The sequence below is a fragment of the Aotus nancymaae genome, unplaced genomic scaffold (assembly GCF_030222135.1).
Source record: "Aotus nancymaae isolate 86718 unplaced genomic scaffold, 86718_ANA_hifiasm-v0.15.2.pri h1tg000076l, whole genome shotgun sequence".
NCBI lineage: Eukaryota > Metazoa > Chordata > Mammalia > Primates > Aotidae > Aotus > Aotus nancymaae.
This window is the reverse complement of record NW_026988491.1, coordinates 5,195,837-5,215,769: the sequence shown is the minus strand read 5'-3', so window position 1 is coordinate 5,215,769 and position 19,933 is coordinate 5,195,837. Positions and strand designations below refer to the sequence as shown.

Genomic DNA, 19,933 nt, shown 5'->3' with positions numbered 1-19,933 from the left:
CACCATGCCCAGCTAATTTTTGTATTTTTAGTAGAGACAGGATTTCACCATGTTGACCAGGTTGGTCTTGAACTCGTGATCTCAAGTGATCCACCTACCTCAGCCTCCCAAAGTGCTGGGATTACAGGCATCAGCCACTGTGCCTGGCTTCTGGCCATTACTTACTGGACTTCTCCATGTGCCACGTGCTTAGCACATACTGTTACAGTAAAGTCTCAGAACAACTCTTCCAAGGAAGTATTTTTTCAGGATTTCCAATTTATTTATTTATTTATTTATTTATTTGAGACGGAGTTTCGCTCTTGTTACCCAGGCTGGAGTGCAATGGCGCAATCTCGGCTCACCACAACCTCCGCCTCCTGGGTTCAGGCAATTCTCCTGCCTCAGCCTCCTGAGTATCTGGGATTACAGGCACGCGCCACCGTGCCCAGCTAATTTTTTGTATTTTTTTTTTAGTAGAGACGGGGTTTCACCATGTTGACCAGGATGGTCTCGATCTCTTGACCTTGTGATCCACCCACCTCGGCCTCCCAAAGTGCTGGAATTATAGGCGTGAGCCACCGCGCCCGGCGATTTCCAATTTATAGGTGAGAAAATGGGCTCAGAGAGAAGTAATTTGCTCAAGAATGTCTGGGCCACTTGGCATCATCAACTCTGCAGTAGGTGACAGGCTCCGCTTGGGGCCAACCTGGAAAGGCGGGAGCTTGTCCAGGTGCGTTCTTGTGATTGGCAGCCCAGAGGAGGGTGGGGAGGGCTGTGGTGACAGCGGCCCTGCCCCCTTGCGTTGGGCCTCCCAGCCTTGCCTGCTGCCTGAGCTCCAGCGGCCACCTCAGTCGCTGAAATTCAAATCCTGGTAATTTGATTAAAGAAAATTAGAAGCTGGAGCGTCAGTGGAGTAACATCTATACAATCTCCTAAAGATGAACACTCAGGGTCTCTAATCTGCCCCCTCCCCAAATATCCCTGGGGTGAACATCTCTATATTTGTGCTCTCACAGAGCTGAGTAAGAACATGTTTGGGATATGACCCTAGGAATAGAATTATGAAGTCAAAGGGTCTTGGATACTTTGCTGTACTTGAGGATTCACATCTGCCCCAGGTATGTCTGGCTCCTCCCCCTCCCTTTCCTGGGATAGACCCACACTGCCATGAAGGACCCATATTGCCCCTCCTGGGAGCTGGGATTGGAGCCCACCACTGTGTCTGGAGTCACTGAAGAGAAGGAACATCCTCCCCAACTGAGGGTTTAAGACCAAAATAGCCTATGCCCACTCCCATATTTGCTCCTGCTTTGTTTACAGAAAGCCAGAAACCCATGGAATGTGAGGATTGCACAATGAAGTCATCAAGAATGTCTGGGCCACGTGGTGTCAAGGTGAAATAACTCAAGGGTCAAGACCCCCTCTTGGGGCTCGCCTTGGGGCCCTGAGCAGTCTGTCTGAGGCCCTGCAGCCAGGCCTGAGTCTTCTGGTCCCTTCCCCTCTCTAGGCTGTCTCTCCCACAGGTCTGCAGGGAGTATCAGATGACAATATACTGTGACTTGTAAACTATAAAGTACTAGACATAAGTGAGGAGCTATCATTATATTACAGATCCAAGAGTTGACAATCTCGGGGGTCAGAAGTCAGCTGCTGGGGGCTAAGCCCATAGAGATAAAATTGGCCCATCCCTGCAGATAAAAGCAGTTGGTAAGAACTAAGTTCAAATCCTGGCTCTATTTACAGCCAATTCTGGGACCTTAGGCAACTGACTACCTTCAGTCTCCTTAACTGTAAAATGGGACTAACAATGGTATATACCTCATTGCTAAAGAGATCACAAGACACGTTGCAACAAATTTGGAAAACAATTTGCCAGTTCCTCAAAAGGTTAAACAGTTACCATATGACCCAGAAATTCCACTCCTCCACATCTATCCAAGAGAAATAACACAGGCCCACACAAAAGCTTGTACCTGAATGGTCAGAGCAGCATTATTCATAATGGCTAAAAACTGGAAACACGTGAATGAACATCACTGATGAATGGATAAGCAAAATCTGGTCTAGTCCTAGCTCCCAGGAGGGGCAGTATGGGTCTTTCATGGCCGTGTGGGCCTATCCCAGGAACGGGAGGGGAGGAACCAGACATATCTGGGGCAGATATGAACCTAGAAGCACTGATACATGCTACACTGTGGATGAACCTTGAAGATGACAAAGAGAACAGAGTCCAGACATAAAAGGCCATATATTGTATAATTCCATTTATATGAAATATCCGGAAGAGGCAAATCTATAGAAACAGAAAGCAGATTAGTGATTGCCAGTGGGGGAACAAGGATGCAGAGTGACTGCTAATTGGTAGGAGTTTCTTCTAGGGGGTGATGAAAATGTTCTAAAATTAGAGTATTGTGATGGTTGCACAACTCCGGAAATATGCTAAAGATCACTGTACACTTTAAACGTGAATTTATGGTATGTTAATTATGTTCCATAGAACTGCTGGGAAAAAGATTCCAGGAGAAAGTAGGTAGAGCTTCGGGCAGTGCGTGGCTCAGTAAACGCTGATTATTATTAATGATTAGGTCTCACGAGATAATTTAAGTCCCTAGAAGCAGTGAGTGCGATGGGACTGCCAAACTTCTGGCTCAGGCTGGGCCTTTAAGCCTCTCTGCGTCCCTGAACTCATCTGGGTCTCCTCAAAGTTCCTCATAAATGAATGAGCGAAAATCCCCACCCACGTCCGTGGGGTCTCGCGAGGAGCGGTGCTCAGGAGGCAGATGAGGAATCTATGGAGGAAGCCCTGGGCCTCCGGCTCACGCTCTGCAGTAGGTGACGGGCCCGGCTTTGGGCCAACCCGGAAAGGCCCGAGCTCGTCCAGGTGAGTTCTTGTGATTGGCAGCCCGGAGGAGGGCGGGGAGGGCTGTGGTGACGGCTGCCCCGCCCCCTCACGTCGGGCCTGTCGGCGCCCGCCGGGAAAAGGTGGGCGGGGCCCGGGGTCTGCGGCGCCCATTGGGCGTGGGGGGAGAGCTCCCGGGTGGGCCTTGAGCCCCGCCCCCGTCCTTGCGGCAGCCAATAGGCTCCGCGCGTGGGCGGGGCGTCGGTGGCGGCCGGGTGGCTGAGGTGGCCGCTGGGGCTCAGGCGGCGGGCGCGGCCGGGATGGCGAAGAGCAACGGAGAGAATGGGCCGCGCGCGCCCGCGGCTGGAGAAAGCCTGTCGGGAACCCGGGAGAGCCTGGCCCAGGGTCCTGACGCCGCAACCACCGATGAACTCAGCTCTCTCGGGTCCGACTCCGAGGCCAACGGCTTCGCTGAGCGCCGCATCGACAAGTTCGGCTTCATCGTGGGCTCGCAGGGCGCCGAGGGCGCGTGAGTAGCGCCGGGGGTCGGGACCAAGCGCGGTACCCACGAAGGGGGGCGTCGACGCTGAAGGAGACGCCCTCAGAACTCGCCGACACGTCTCCCTCCCAAGCAGGGACCACCAATCCCCCTTCCCTCCTCTGCCCCACCCCCACCACCCCTGCCTTCCCAGACCCGCCCCCTTCGCCGTCCTACTTCCGACCCAGGGGCGGACGGGCCCACACCTCCACCCCGCCACCTCCACCCTCCAGACAGACTGACCCGCCCCCAGAAGGGTCAGTGCCCTCCTCCCAGCCGTGGGACAGAACGACAGACACTGCCCCAAACCCACCCCTGCCACAAAGGCCTTAGGGATGATTGTCTCTGCCATCCCGACAGGCTCCCAGATGGCTGCCCCCGCCACCCCCGTCCCTAGACACGTATTCTCCATCCCTTTCCCTCCCACAAACGCTCTTGTCTCCCCACCCCACTGCCCCACACCAAGAGACCTCAGACCGACTTCAGGACTGACTGCCCTGCCCCCACCCCGTCCCAGGACAGACTGACCCTTTCCTCGAGGCACACAGACCTCTGGATGAACTGACACTGGTCACTTCCCTCCCACACAGCCCCATCCTGGGACAGACAGTCTCTTCTCCTCATGGAAGGGTCAGAGAATGGCCCCTACCCCCTCATACACAGCTTCCTCCACTGGCACTGGCAACAGGTGGGCAGGTACTCCCCCTTCCCAGCACCTACTGGGCGACAGCACCCCACTATCAGGACAGACCGTCAGCTCCAGCAGCCACAGGAGCCAGTCGGTGGGCTCTGTGCATGTCCTGGGGACATGCGCCTCCTCCCAAAGGGAGATCTTGGGCATGGGAGGGGGGCAGGCAGGGAGACAACAGGGTCCCTGCTCATATAGCACCCCCAGATGCCCTATCCCGAGAGCACCCAGGCACGCAGCTGGCAGAGAGAGAAATGTGGGGCAGTGGAACAGCACCTTACCTCCATGCTGGGCCACACATTGCCCCACAGGACCCCCCGAGCCCAGGCCTCAGAGATAAAGTGTACGGGATGGCGGGCCCCTCAGGAAAAATGGACTCCATACCCCACTCCCATCCCAGCTATCCTGTCACTTGAGATCACTGTCATGTACAGAACTGACAAGGCTCCCTCCTGATGTGTGCTTTCCATCCCAGTCACCAGTAGGAGCTTGTGGGACCCTGCCATGACCCTACTCCAGAGGATATCCTTCTCCCCTTTTCTGACCATTTGAGATTGTCCAAGGTCACCCCAGACTCTCTCATGACTTATGGAAGTGCTTTCACTGTCTAAGAACACCAATCACTTCCGGGATTTTCCCCAGCCACAGAGCCTCTTATTCACCTGGACTCTTTCTCCCTCGGAGAAATCCAGGCCCCTCCCCTCAGGGGAGTTCCCTGTTACCCACTGGATCTGTCTCCTCCAGTACCTCCCTACTGGCTCATAGCAGGCTAAGCTTAGTCCAGGCCTCAGAGAGAGAGCGCCCCTCATTCTGAACATCACCCTGACTGATGCTTTGTCACAGTTCCCCAAGGATTCGCTTGTGAGAACTTAGTGGGGACCTGGAGTGTTTTGAATTGAGGAGCAGTCACCAGGGATTAGGGCCCAGGGAGAGGTGTGGTCTTGAGATCTGGGAAAGGAGTTCCCAGTTGCATTTATGGGACCTTGGATGGAAGAGCTCAGATTTGTTGGAGAATGCTAGGGCATGAGAATTCCTACTACATGTTTCTCAGGCAGTCAACCAGATCTTGGGGTGAAGAGCAAATTGATATATTAGGAAAAAGCCAGACTTAGGAATTACACTTACTAGCTTTGTGACCTTGGGCAAGATCCTGAATCCCTGAGCCTGTTTACTCACTGTTAAGGGCAACAGTAACTCCCACTTCCCAACATTACTTTGGGGGTTAAGTGAGATCAGATATGTGAAAGTGCCTAGCACAGCGCTTGACACAAATAGTGGCCCAGAAAATGTTAGTTTTCTTTCTTTCCTTCTAAGGGTCTGAGAAATGAAGAGAAAAATGAGGGCATATCTCTGGTATTTGTGGGCAGAGTGAGGCTCCAGTGGAAGCACCTCCCTTTGGCTGTAGTCACCATCCAGGCAGCCAGACGTCTGTCTTCCCCACCCCACAACCACAAACGCGGGGTGTGGCTCTGCAGACACCCTCTATATCACTGCTGTCTGTAGGTGTGGGACTGAGGTAGGATCCCAGGTCCACTCCTCTCTCCTCCTTCCCTCACTTTCTGGAGCCTATCAGTCAACCCAAAATCTCTGGTTTCTGAAAGCTTCAAAGTTCCCTACTTAGTTTATATTGTGGTTTCAAAAAAGCCAAGAGTAAGTCCCTGCCCAAGACCATAGAGGGGAAGTTATGAGAAGTTTCAGGGTGACCGCCCTGAACCCAGTCTCGTGGTTGAAGGCTAGGAGTCCATGTTCTATGCTAGAGAAGTGAACCGTTAGCACTCATTGGTACTGTGGAGATTGGTGGGGACTCTGACTCCAGATTAAAAGTCCGTTTCAGCTACCCTGGGCCAAAGGTTGTCTCAAGACAGTTTGATTGTGGAAGTTGCCAGGCCTAGGGGGAAGAAAGCAGGTCATAGGCTACCTCACTCAGGTGACTATTAGCTACATGGCATGAGTAGATCAAAAAACCATAGACTGCACTGTAAAGGATTTTTTTTTTTTTTTTGAGATGGAGTTTCTCATCACCCAGGCTGGAGTGCAGTGGTGTGATCTTGGCTCACTGCAACCTCTGCCTCCCGGGTTCAAGAGATTTTCTGTCAGCCTCCTGAGTAGCTGGGATTACAGGCACCCGACACCATGCCCAGCTAATTTTTTGAATTTTTAGTGGAGATGGGATTTCATTGGCCAGGCTGGTCTTGAACTCCTGACCTCAGGCAATCCACCTACCTTGGCCTCCCAAAGTGCTAGGTTTATAGGCGTGAGCCACCATGCCCAGCCTATAAGGGATCTTAATAGATTGACCAGCTTAGCCATTATGTTTACAGATGAGGAAACTGAGGCCTAGAGAGAAGAATAACTTGCTTAAGATCACAGCATATTAGTGGCAGAACTAGGACCTGAACTTAGGTTTTCTGACTCCCAGGTCAGTATAGTTTCCACTGCCTTCACCATTCATAAATATAGCCTTTGGCCCCTGCAGGACATCAGGTGTCAGACAGGTAGAACAGAAGGGTCTTAGCAGTCACCTGCCTGCTCTTACCTTCCCTGGCTTAGCCCAGCACTTTTGACTCTCTCAGCAGTATACGAGGCTAAAAGAAGTGGCCCAGAAAGATAAGAGTATGTTGTCATTTCCAGTTCATTAGACTGATCAGCTTCAGGACTGGGAAGAGGCTCATTCACTTTTTTCTCCTTAGGCCTGCAGTGGACTAATTAATACTTATTTACTGGGAGACATTTCAAGTCAGGAAGTCAAAATGGCTGGACATAGTGGCTCACACCTATAATCCTAGCACTTTGGGAGGTTGAGGCGGGTGGATTGCTTGAGTTCAGGAGTTTGAGACCAGCCTGGGCAACATGGCAAAACTCCGTCTTTACAAAAAAATACAAAAAATTAGCTGGGCATTGTGATGGGCACCTGTAATCCCAGCTACTCGGGAGGCTGAGAGTTGGGAGGATCACTTGAACCCACGAGGCGGAGGTTGCAGTAAGCTAAGATTGCACCACTGTGCTCCATCCAGCTCTTTTTTGAGACAGAACATGACCTTGTCTCAAAAAGAAAAAAAAGGCTGAGCGCAGTGCCTCACGCCTATAATTCCAGCACTTTCGCAGGCTGAGATGGGATGGGAGGATCACTTGAGCCCAGAAGTTCGAGACCAGCCTGGCCAACATGGTGAAACTTCATCTATATAAAAAATACAAAAATTAGCTGGGCATGGTGACATGCACCTATAGTCCCAGCCACTCAGGATGCTGAGGTGGGAGGATCACTTGAGCCCAGGAAGATAGAGGTTGCAGTGAGCCAAAATCATGCCACTACATTCCAGCCTGGAAGACCTTGTCTGAGAAAAAAAAAAGTCCAGGTGTGGTGGCTTGCGCCTGTAATCCCAGCACTTTGGGAGGCCGAGGTGCCGAGGTGGGCAGATCACAAGGTCAGGAGTTCGAGACCATCCTGGCCAACATGGTGAAATCCTGTCTCTACTAAAAATACAAAAATTAGCCAGACATGGTGGTGCGTGCATGTAGTTCCAGCTATTTGGGAGGCTGAGGCAGGAGAATCTCTTGAACTCAGGAGGTGGAGGTTGCAGTGAGCCGGGATCATGCCACTGCACTCCAACCTACGACAGAGCAAGACTTTGTCTAAAAAAAAAAAAAAAAAACTGAAAGTGACCTTAGAGATGGCCTTCATCATACAGATTGATAAACTGGAGGCCTGTGAGAAATTAGTCTCCTCTCTTCAGTCTCTTACGAGCAAAGCTAGCAGTTGAACCTGGGATTCCTGATTCCCAGTCCTAGGCCTTTCCATTTCTTCACTTTGTCTGTCTTTGGAGCCTACTCTGCAGGGAAACTTTAGTGAGACTGAGATGGTCCCTGTCTGCTTTTGAGTAGTAGCCACAGGCAAGAAAGCAGCTAGCCAGTAAATAATCCTGTCGGTGGCCTAGGCATAGACCAGAGTGTCGACAGCATTAGTTCTTCTGGCTTGGCTGGCGACTGAGTGGGGCATTGAAGCTCAGGAAAGGCCAGGCGCAATAGTTCATGCCTGTAATCCCAGCCCTTTGGGAGGCCGAGATGTGCGGATCATTTGAGATCAGGAGTTCGAGACCAGCCTGGCCAACATGGTGAAACCCCATCTCTACTAAAATATAAAAATTAGCAGGGTGGTAGTGGGATGTGCCCATAATCCCAGCTACTCAGGAGGCTGAGGGAGGAGAATTGCTTAAGCCTGGGAGGTGGAGGTTGTGGTGACTTGAGATCACACTGCAGTCTGGGTGAGAGAGTGAGATCCTGTCTCAAAAAAAAGAAAAAAAGAAGCCCAGGAAGGGCCAGATGAGGAGAAAGACATGTTTTCAGCAGGGAAGGGTGGGAGGAGTGATGATACCTTTCCTGTCACTTTGGGGCAGGAAGAACAGACTTGTTTAGTGGTCTTTCTGTAGCACAGAGGAAATGGTCAGGAAGGGAAAGAAGGATACAAGTTGTATACTAGGTCTCCTGGCCTGAGGGAAGTGACCTGAGAGAGGTGGTCCCTGACCTTCCTCTCCTTTTCCTATATGATTGTCAGGTCTGGCCTCCTGAGGCTGAGAGCTTCCTACCCAGCTTCAGTCCACTCAGTCTGCAGGCCAGATGAGATGAGGAGCTATGTTCTCTGGATCCCATGGGTGTTGGCTTCCTGTTATGGGAGCAAGGGATCTGAGCTGGGCCCAGGGAGAAACATCTGGAACAGCAGTTGCCTTCTTCAGTTCCCATTCCCTGGGCCTTTCATTACTAGCCAATTTTGGAAATCATAGAACTGGCTTAATTGGCATCCCTATAGTTTAGTGTGTGCCAGTTTTTACTGGAGTGGCGTCAGGGCTTTCCTGGCAGGCCACATCTGACTCCTTGCCTTACCACCACCTTCTCTAGTTTGTAAACTCAGAGCATCTACTTTTCTTGAGCTGTTACAGATCCCAGGAGGGCATGGAGCTGGCAATGGGGTGGACCCTGGGTGGCCCATCTGGAAGGAGGCATTTGTACATATGGGGCCCTGGTCTGGGACTCTAGACCACAGGCCCTCCCATTTTCTCTCATTTTCCCCTTCTTAGCCTCAAAGGAAAATCCAGTTTGGTGGCCCTGTGAGTGTTAGGGTGTCAGACAAGACCTGACTTGGTAAAGGAGGGAGCCAGCACACCAGCTGCTACCCTGGGAACGTACCTGCGTGTCTGCCTGCTAGGAAACTCTAAGCTGTGGGAAAGAGATAAGACAGTAGCACCTACTTGATGTTTTGTCCTACCAGCATCTGGGCCTGAAACAGGAACTCCCAAGGGGCAGCGAGGCCTAGCTCTGGCCCAGCCACCCAATCTGTTTATACCAAGGTGGGTGAGAGAAGGTGCTGTGTGCTGCCTCCTCATACAAGCGCCAGAGTCTTACTGGCTGTGTGATCTTGGACATGTTGCTTCACTTCTCTGAGCCTCAGTTTCTCACCTGCAAAATGGTTATGATAACACTGACTTTGCAGGATCATTTTGAGGTTTAAATGAACTAATGTTTGAAAAAGTATGGCGCAGGGTATGTGCTCAGTGACTGTTCTCCCTCTTAAAGACTGGAGTGGCTTGTGGTTCTGTCTTTTCATTTTCTCCTTCCCATTTTGGCTATAATGATGAGCATCAATGAGGCCCAGCCCCTGTGGGCAGGAGTGAACCCTAATCCATGGTGAATCCTCACTTCCCCTGAGAGGGGTGGTTATCCCCGTTCTATGGATGAGCACACTGAAGACCTGAGGAGAAGGTGCCCAAGGTTTGCCAGCTGGTAAATGGCAGAACTGGGACTAGAACCTGTTTCTTGGCACTGGATCCAGTAGTAACTATGCCTTGCTAAGGTGGCAGTAGGCAGGGTGCCAGGTGCTTACAAGTCCCTAAGGCCCCCACACCCAGGGCAAGAGTTAGCAGGGATCTGGCTGCCTCCCCATCCCAGTATGGAGGGCAAGGCAGGTCTCAGTACAGTGAAAGGTCATGGCCATCAAGCAGGAGAAAGGCACAGGGAGGAAGATCCTTGGAGAGGTCCTGGAAGCATGGCCAGATCAGGCCTGGCCTAGTCCTCCCATAGGCCGGAGTCCACATCACATTGGTCTTGACCCCAACATGCTACATAATGGCCATTTGACTTTGATATCTAGTCTGTGCCTTTTGGAAGAAGTGTTACTTTGTAGATTAAGCAGAGATTATGTTCCTTATACCAGAGAGAAATCTAGAGGTTGAAGAACTCTTGCTGTTAGTGAACTGTGGAGCCAGATCAGAGAGGGATTCCAGGTCCTTTGACTCTCACCCAGTGCTCCTCTAGCTACATGGCACTACCCATTCGCTTCCCCATTCTCTTCCTCAGTCAAGCGAATTGAGCCTCCAGGCTCAGGATGCATTGCCGACCAGAGCAGAGCCCTGCCATCACCCATCCATTGTCCTAGCTGACCCCTTTATCCTGCAGACAGTGCACTTGAGGGGTAGGAGGCCTCCTTTAAACTGATTAGTCTGTCCCTGGTAAATCTATTGCTGCAATCCTGGATCCAGAGACCCTCCCCAGCAGGGAGAAGGCTGTACTGGCCACCCCACTGGCAAGTCAATGCTTCTGATACTTAGCCTGCTTAGAAGCCCCCACCTAGGATTTCAGGACAGCTGCCAACTTTGGCTTTCTCTGTCTCATCCTTCCCTTTCCCATCTCCCCTGCCCCCACCCTACCCTATTCCATTCTATGTCCTGTTCAGTTCTTCAGAGGCTGCCATAGTTTAGCATGCACGCCTCTTCAGGTAGAGAAATAGAAAGCAGACCCAGCAGCCTGGGAGAGCAAGCCAAGGCTTACTTTTGCCAGCTTATCCATCTTAGCAGTGAGCTAAATTTACCACACATTTATTGAGCACCTACTCTGCCAGACCCTGTGATTTGGACAAGAGATACAGAACTGAACAACACATCTGTGTTTTATTGCCCTCAAGGCACTCACAGACTTGCTGAAAAATAGAACCACAGATAAATCTTTACAGTGTTGAGTGATGAAGGCTCAGGATATAGACCTGATCCTGCCCTCACAGGGAAATCAGACATTAAACAAGAAGTTATAACTTGAGGCATTCAGTTGCTTTGGGAGTATAAAAGAAAAAGCAGCCAGCCCCACCTACAGGAGCCTAGAAAGTAGTAGCATTTGATCTAGGCCTTAGAAGAGGCAAGGCAGGGCAGTCCATTGGATGAGAGGGCCCATGTGCAAAGTCCTCCCAAAAAAGTTGTTTGAGCATGTATGCCAAGAGCAGAGGTGACAAGAGGAATGGGAGGCGGTAGGATGATACAAAGCAAGGGGAGGTTAAGGAAATGGGTTGGGCGGTCTGAGTCTAGCCTTGAATGTCAGGCTGAGGCCTCCTGTGTTGCTTAAAGGTTAGTCCAGGTCTGGCATGGAGGATGGCATAAAGAGGAGCTGGACCGCAGGCAGTCAGACCTGTTGGGAGAATCAAAGATAGCCTAAGAGGGCTGTGTTGAGGTATGGAAGAGGTCTGGAGCAATGAGGATAAAGAGGCGGGCAAATTGGCTAGGTCCAGTGGCTTATGCCTGTAATCCCAGCACTCTGGGAGGCCAAGGTAGGTGGATCATAAGGTCAGGAGTTCGAGACCAGCCTGACCAACACAGTGAAACCCCATCTCTACTAAAATAAAAAAAAAAAAAAAAAAAAATTAGCTGGGCGTGGTAGCTTATGCCTGTAGTAATCCCATTTACTCAGGAGGCTGAGGCAGGAGAATCACTTAAACCCAGGAGGCAGAGGTTGCAGTGAGCCGAGATCACGCCATTGCATTCCAGCCTGGGCGACAGAGCAAGACTGTCTCAAAAAAAAAAAAAAAAAAAAAAAGGCTGGCAAATCATTCAATCATTCAGACTTGGTTCATGACTGCTGTGTGGGCTGATGGAGAGGTAGGAAGGCTCTGGACTACCTGAAGTGGCCTTGGCCTCTTACAGAGTCCATTCTGTAGCCCTCTGGCTACAGGGAAGCAAGGCCAGCTGTGGCCTTCCTCTGAAGTGGCAGTGGGCTGTTACTGACTCTGCTTTGTCACAGCTCTGGGCTCCCCAAGGTGCCTGGTATGGCTGGCAGGCTCAGGGCACATCAAAGAGTTCCTTGTCTCCTTCCAGCAGGAGAGTGGGTTGGCTGACCTGGTTGGGGAATGAATAGGATAAGTGGTGTTGAGCTTCATGGTCTCTGCCTGGCAGACATGTTGGATGGCAAGGAAGGATGTAAGGAGAACCACAAGAGAGGAGTGGATCCTGAGGACATGGAAAACCTACCTTAGGGTGGTATGGCAACTGGGGAGGGTGGGTTTGGGCCTTTGGACACAGCATAAAGTGATCAAGGGGAGGCAGATGGCAACTGGGGGCCTGTTTGACCTCACCTAGCACCTTTATTCTGTTCTTAGAGGTGGTACATTGGCTGGAACAGCATCTATGAGAAGGCAAACCCCTCAGCACTTACAAGAGACACCACCAGCAGCATCTTGGAGATGAGAAATTCTGGCTGGAAATGTGGATTTTAGGCTAGTGTGTGAGAAAGGGCTCTGAACCAGGCACAGGGGTCAGAGTGTCAGTGATGGCTCCATCACTGACCTCTTAATATGTGACTTAGGCACATTCCTCACCTGACCATAGGGCTGATGCTTCCAGTTTTTCACCCAGCACTTACTATATGTGCAGCCTGTGCTAGGCTCAGGATATAGACCTGATCCTTCCCTCACAGGGAAATCAGACATTAAACAAGTAGTTGCAACCAGCCTGGGCAACATAGTGAGAGCCCATCTCTAAAAAGATAAATTAGCTGGGTGGTGCATGCCGGTAGTCCCAGTTACTAGGGAGGCTGAGGCTGAGCCTGGGAGCTTGAGGCTGCAGTAAGCTATGATTGTGCCACTGTACTCCAGCCTGGGTGACAGAGCAAGACCCTGTTTCTAAAAAAAAAATTTTAAAGAGAAACAAGTTACCAGATGTGGTTGTATACAAAGGATTGTGAGGATCAAATGAGAGAATTGGATTAAGAGCATGGTGTAAACAAAGACTGCTGAACAGAGATCTGGAGACCTCAGCCCCGGGCCTTACTGAGACACTAACTAGCTGTGTGACCTTGAGAAAGTTGCTTAATCTCCACCCTCCTAGGTTCAAGCAATTCTCATGCCTCAGTCTCCTGAGTAGCTGGGAATATTGGTGCCCGCCACCAGGCCCAGCTGATTTTTGTATTTTTAGTAGAGACAGAGTTTTGCCATGTTGATCAGGCTGGTCTCAAACTCCTGACCTCACGTGATCCACCCAACTTGGCCTCCCAAAGTTCTGGGATTACAGGTGTGAGCCACTATGCCCAGTGAAAATTGCTTAATCTTTTTAACTTTAGTTTCCCCCACATAAAAATAACATAGTTTGTATGTGTGCGTGTATGGTTTTTTTGTTTGTTTTTTAGGATAGAGTCTCACTCTGTCACCAGGCTGGAGTGCAGTGGTACAATCTCGACTCACTGTAACCTCTGCCGCCCGGGTTCAAATGATTCTCCTGCCTCAGCCTCCTGAGTAACTGGGATTACAGGTGCCCACCACCATGCCCAGCTAATTTTTGTAGTTTTAGTAGAGATGGGGTTTCACCATCTTGGCCAGGCTAGTCTTGAACTCCTGACCTCATGATCCACCCAGCTCAGCCTCCCAAAGTGCTAGGATTACAGGCATGAGCCACTGTGCCCCACTATTTGTTTGTTTTTTAAGAGACAGGGTCTGGTTCTGTCACCAGGCTGGAATGCAGTGGTACAATCACAGCTCACAGCAGCCTCAACCTCCCAGGCACAAGCGATCTTCCCACCTCAGCCTCCTGAGTAGCTAGGATTACAGGCTCGAGCCACCATGCCTGGCTAGTTTTTTCCCTTTTTGTAGAGATAGAGTCTCACTATGTTGCCCAGGCTGGTTTCAAACTTCTGGGCACAAGCGATCCTCCCTCTTCAGCCTCCCAAAGTGTTGAGATTATAGGCATGAGCCATCCTACTAGCCAAACTAAGGCAGTTTTAATGGGGTGGTGTTGAAGACAGCTACATCTGACATTCTGAGACTGACCTTGGAGTATATGAAAAGTGCCTTGAAGCCTGGGTAATATAGGGAGACCCATCTCTACAAATAATTTAAAAATTAACTGGGCATGTTGGTCTGTAGCTGTGGTCCCAGCTATTTGGGAGGCTGAGGTGGGAGGATCTCTTGAGCCTGGGAAGTCAAGGCTGTAGTGAGCCATTATTGTACCATTGCACTCCAGCCTGGGCAACGGACTAAGACCCTATCTCAAAAAAAAAAAAAAATGCTGGGCGTGGTGGCTCACGCCTGTAATCCCAGCACTTTGGGAGGCCGAGGCGGGTGGATCACGAGGTCAAGAGATCAAGACCATCCTGGTCAACATGGTGAAACCCCGTCTCTACTAAAAATACAAAAAATTAGCTGGACATGGTGGCGCGTGCCTGTAATCCCAGTTACTCAGGAGGCTGAGGCAGGAGAGTTGCCTGAACCCAGGAGGCGGAGGTTGCGGTGAGCCGAGATCGCGCCATTGCACTCCAGCCTGGGTAACCAGAGCAAAACTCCATCTCAAAAAAAAAAAAAAAAAAAAAGGAATAGTGCTTTGAGATGTTCTCTATGTGGTACCATGCAAGTTCAGGAGGATCACCATGGCACACGCCACAGAAGCTAGTGCTCCCAGCATGCTCTGTTCCTCCTGTGAGAGAATCTCTCTTATTGATTGATTGAGACAAGGTCTGCTTTTTTGCCCAGGTTGGTCTTGAACTCCTGGCTACAAGTGATCCTCCTGCCTCTGCCTCCCAAAGTGCTGGGATTAGAGGAATGAGCTACCATGCCAGGCTGGACTTCTCTTTGTGTGTAGGGTATAGGATCAGTGTCCCTCAGGTCTTTGGGGATGTAATCAAATCAAGGGATGCTTTGATTTATCTAGCTTTCTTTTTTTTGAGACAGAGTTTCACTCTTGTCGCCCAGGCTGGAGTACAATGGCACGATCTCAGCTCACTGCAACCTTTGCCTCTTGGGTTCAAGTGATTCTCCTGCCTCAGCCTCCTGAGTAGCTGGGATTACAGGCGCCTGCCACCACACTCTGCTAATTTTGGTATTTTTAGCAGAGACAGGGTTTCACCATGTTAGCCAGGCTAGTCTCGAACTCCTGATCTCAGGTGATCTGCCTGCCTCTCTTTAGTCTGCAAGGTGCTTTCATTTCCACTGCCTCGCAGTAACCCTTATAGGAGCAATGGGAAATTGGTAGGCTATTATTTTACCCTGTTTACTAATGAGGAAACCAAGGCTGAGCAAGTGATGGAACTGGGCCTGGAACCCAGCACTCCTCCTTCCCAGTTTTCCATCTTACCAAAGTTAGTGACCACTGTGTGGCCTCTCCTTCCCTTCCTGTCCCAGTCGTAGGACTTCAACCCAGCCCCAAGTGTCTGCACTTCTCCTACCAGGCTTCTCAGGTTGTTTTTGTTGCTAAATTGTCATGGTGGATGACACAATTCCTGCCCCAGGACTCCACACACAGCTCCTCATATGTACCCCAAGACAAGGCAGGAGCAGCTGGGTCATGAGTAACCCAGTGAAGGAGCATAAGTATGGAGAACTTCTGTCCTTTCTCAGAGCTTTGGGCCTTGGACACTGTGAGTCCAGAAGTGATCTTCCCAGGCCAGCCACTTTTAGAGAATGCTGCTGCTTTCCCTTTCATCTCTGTCTTGACTTCAGAAAAAAAGGAGAACCTAGGCCGGGCACTATGGCTCATGCCTCTAATCCATGCCTATAATCCCAGGAGGTCAAGGTGGGCAGATCCCTTCAGTCCAGGAGGTCAAGACCAGCCTAGAAACATCATAGTGAAACTGTATCTCTACTAAAAATACAAAAAAATGAGCTGGGTGTGGTGGCAGCATTGGAAGCGGGGTTATTATTAGGATTAAGGAGATGTTGTTGGTAAAGCACCCAGCACAGTATGTGTCACAAAGTAAGGGCTCTGTGAAACATGGTGGCTCTCACAATTTGAGTGTGAATTACCCTCTGAGATTTCACCTCAAGCATTTAGGTAAGGGAGCAATGCAGCATTGGGGTGAAGATCTGGCTTCCCTCACATGCTCTTCCAATCCACCCCAAGACCGTGGGGATTAGGCAGGAGCCAGTCCCACTCAGCTTGTACTCTGGAGCTTCCTGGCCTGCCAGGGCAGGTTGGGAATCCCCCCGTAAGTTCCTCACTTAGTCATCTGGAGCAGGGCCCTGATCTGAGGACCTGATCTTCCCTTTCCTTGGCCTGTGAAGATAAGCAGAAGTAAGAGCAAAGGTGGGCCTCCTGAAACATTCAACTCAAGGCTTGCAACCAGAATGCTGCCTGGGGCCTCTGTCCTCCTGGGTGGTGGCAGTCACTTGGGGAAGGGGTCTGAGTTTGCTTAATAATTACCACCACCCTCCTCTGGTTTTTTTATGGTTTTTTTTTTTTTATGGGTTTTGTTTTGTTTTGTTTTTGAGTTGGGGTCTCCCTCTGTCACCCAGGCTGGAGCGCCATGGCATGATTATAGCTCACTGCAGCCTTGAACTCCTGGGCTCAAGTGATCCTCCACCTCAGCCTCCTGAGTAGCTATGACTGCAGACATGTACCACTATGCCTGGCTCTTTTTTTATTTTTTTTTTGAGATGGAATTTCACTCTGTCACCCAGGCTGGAGTGTGCAGTGGCACAATCTTGGCTCACTACAACCTCCACCTCCTGGGTTCAAGCGATTCTTCTGCCTCAGCTTCCCAAGTAGCTGAGATTACAGGTGTGCGCCACCACGCCCAGCTAATTTTATATTTTTAGTAGAGATGGGGTTTCACCATGTTGGCCAGGACGACCTGGCTAATTTTAAAAATAATTTTGTAGAGATAGGGTCTCACTCTCTTGCCCAGGCTGGTCTCAAACTCCTTGCCTCAAGCAATCCTCTGGCCTCTGCCTCCCAAAATGTTGGAATTGTAGACCTGAGCTACTGTGCCTGACACCATGTAGACTTTCATCCTGAGCTTCCTGTTCTGCTTCTGAGTGACCCGCTCTGTCCTCCCAGGATAATCATGGTAATGCCATTTCACAGAGGAGCCTGTATGGTGGACGAGGCTTTCACCTACATCACCTTATTTAATTCTGTGAGAATATTTATCATCATAGTCCCCATTTTACAGAAGCAGAAGCCAAGTCCCAGAGAGGCAAAGTGACTTGCCAAGCATCACACAGCTTGTATCTCTGAGTCCACTGAGGTCCAAGCTCCTCAGGAGCAAGGCTGTATACCCAGCCAAGTGGACAGCACTCAGTGCTGGAGTTGAGTGACAGAGCGGGAGGTGAGAGGGCCTGGATTCACTTTTCAGTGCCATCCCTTGCTTGACTTGGACTTTGCTGAAGAACCTGAGTTTCCTTATCCACAAAGGGGAGTTGATAATTAGAGGACCTATCTCATGGGCTTGTCAGGATTAAATGAAATAATGTAAGTTAAGTGCTGAGCACAGTGTCTGGTACATAGCCAGCATCTGGTAAGTGTTCTAACAGACATTCAGTTAAGTTAATTGAATATTAGAATTGTAATGTTATAAAATGCCATCATTAAGCAGATCTGTGCTCAGCCCTGTGCTTGACTTTGAGGAAGATCTAGAGCTGGTACCAGGCCAGAGAGGGAGTGCTCTTTATCACGCTCTTACAGTGCTTTACCCACCTGATCTCAAGGCAGAGGACTGTATTCCCCTCTCACTGCTGACAACACTTAATGAAACTCATAGTGTCTGAGGTCACCAAGCTAATGAATCAGTCAACACACATTTGTTGAGCACCAGCTAGGTATCAGGCACTGTCCTAGGCTTGGGACACACTGCAGAGAATGAGGCCAAGAAAGCCCCTGCCCTCCAGGAACACACCTTCTCATGAAATGCTGCCTCTGCAGAACAGCCTTCAGGTGGAGAAGCTGCACCCGTGCCACTGGGCAGCTCACATTCCCCAAACACACCATTCCCTTCCCTATTAACTTGTATTTGAACATACTGAGCCTTTTGCCTGGTGTGTCCTTTCCCCTTTCTCAGCCTAGCTACTTCCTGTCACCCTTCAAACCCCAATTGAAAAGTTAACCCCCCTTTAAAGCTTTCTCTAAACACCCCGCCCTCACCCTAGGGTCTTTTTGCAGTCTCCAGCTCCTTCTACAAGCTCCTGTGATAGCACTTCTTCTCTGTGTGCTAGTTACTTACCCACCCATTTTTCTCTGCCAGATTGACCTCCTCAAGGCAGGGACCACATCTGATTCATCTTTGTAGATTCAGGGCCTGGAACACAGGCTCTAGAAAGGTGTGCGTGGAATATAATGAGGGGCTGATTGTGTTCTGTCCCTGGAGTGGTTAGAAAATACTTTGTAGAGATGAGAAGGAGTTCGGATGAGGCTTCCCAAGAAGATGGCACCAAATTTGAATGGGGTTTGAAGGAAGATGGCTCAGGGGCAGGGGCCTCTAGAGATGGGACTAGGGGAGGAAGGGATGTGCAGGGAAATGGAGGGCCTTGAGAGCCAGAGCCTGAAGTTTCTTTGTTTTTTTCTGTTGTTGTTGTTGTTATTATTGTTCTTTGTTTTTTGTTGAGAAAAGATCTTGCCCTGTGACCCAGTGGCCCAGTCTAGGGTGCAGTGGCATGATCGTGGTTCACTGCAGCTTCAAACTCCTGGGCTCAAGTGATCCTCCCACTTGAGTCTCCCGAGTAGCTGGGATTACAAGGCGTGTGCCATCATGCCCAACTACAGGGCCTGAGGTTTCTGTTGGATAACGAGGGCAGTAGAGAGTCCTGAACGAGTCTGGGCAGAGGAGGGGCCTTATATAAACAGTGAGTCAAGGCTAATGTGGGTAAGATCTATCAATGAGATCTAGCAATTTGGTAAGGATGAGTAAGGGAGCCATACATGAGTCAGGGTGGCCCCTGAATGCCTACAGTGAGATTGTGATCCAAGGACCCAGTCACCAGCGAGAGAATTTCAGGCAGCACTCTGCCTGGTAGGAGCTGGGATTTGGAGAAGGGTTGTCTTCCGTTGAGAATAGTCTCGGGCAGCGTGCAGTGACTAATGCCTGTAATCCTACCACTTTGGGATGCTGATGCAGGCGGATTGCTTGAGCCCAGGAGTTTGAGACTAGCCTGGGAAATATGGCAAAACCTTGTCTCTACAAAAAATACAAAACTTAGTGGGTCATGGTAGCATAAACCTATGGTCCCAGCTTCTTGAGAGACTGAAGTGGGAGGATCGCTTAAGCCCGGGAGGCAGAGGCTGCAGTAAGCTGAGATCATGCCACTGCACTCCAGCTTGGGCAACAAGAGTGAGACCCTGTCTAAAAAAAAAAAAGAGAGCAAGAGAGAGAACAGCCTTTATACCCTTCTGCAGTTGTCAGGGAGAGCTGCTTTGGGGGTTTCTTCTGTGGTCTGCACCCTTCTCCAGCTGAGTGCATCAAAGGAAGGTGGATTCCTTGGTTTTTCTTTTTGGGAGCCAGCATGCTAAATGCCTAAAGGAACCATTTATCACAATGAGTAGGGTGGAGCTGAGCAGAGTGGACAGCTGGGCAGAGGCCCAGGGCACCAAGGCCAGTGAAGGGCGGAGAGAACCTGTTTACCATTGTGCACTGACCCAGCACTGGAAGGAGCAGAGCCAGGGAATTCCTCATGGGAAAGAGAGGCAGGCCCAGAATTAGCCTGCATTGTGAAGGAGGGAGAATGAAGCAAGCAGACTCTCTCACTCAGACAGGGAGCCTGGACACTGCCAGCCAGCTCTAATGCAGGGACGGCCGGGCCCCAGAAGGGAGTGCCAGGCTCCCATCTTCCTTTTTCCTACCAGCTCACAGTGTGGCCTCGAGCAGATTGCTTACCTTC

At 50.4% G+C, this 19,933-nt stretch overlaps 1 protein-coding gene across 2 annotated transcripts in view; it reads left to right on the top strand.

Annotated features, from left to right (window-relative positions):
- The first annotated feature begins 3,081 nt into the window (after window positions 1-3,081).
- Window positions 3,082-19,933, top strand: part of TBC1D10A (TBC1 domain family member 10A) — a 36,724-nt gene continuing 19,872 nt past the window's right edge. The window contains exon 1 of one of the 2 annotated variants that reach the window (XM_012464995.2): window positions 3,082-3,350. In XM_012464995.2, coding sequence (XP_012320418.1) covers window positions 3,142-3,350 — 209 coding nt within the window. In that variant the 5' untranslated portion in view covers window positions 3,082-3,141. Of the gene's footprint in view, window positions 3,351-3,956; window positions 4,048-19,933 lie in introns of those variants that run through there. The other variant, XM_012464997.2, reaches the window with a different exon arrangement.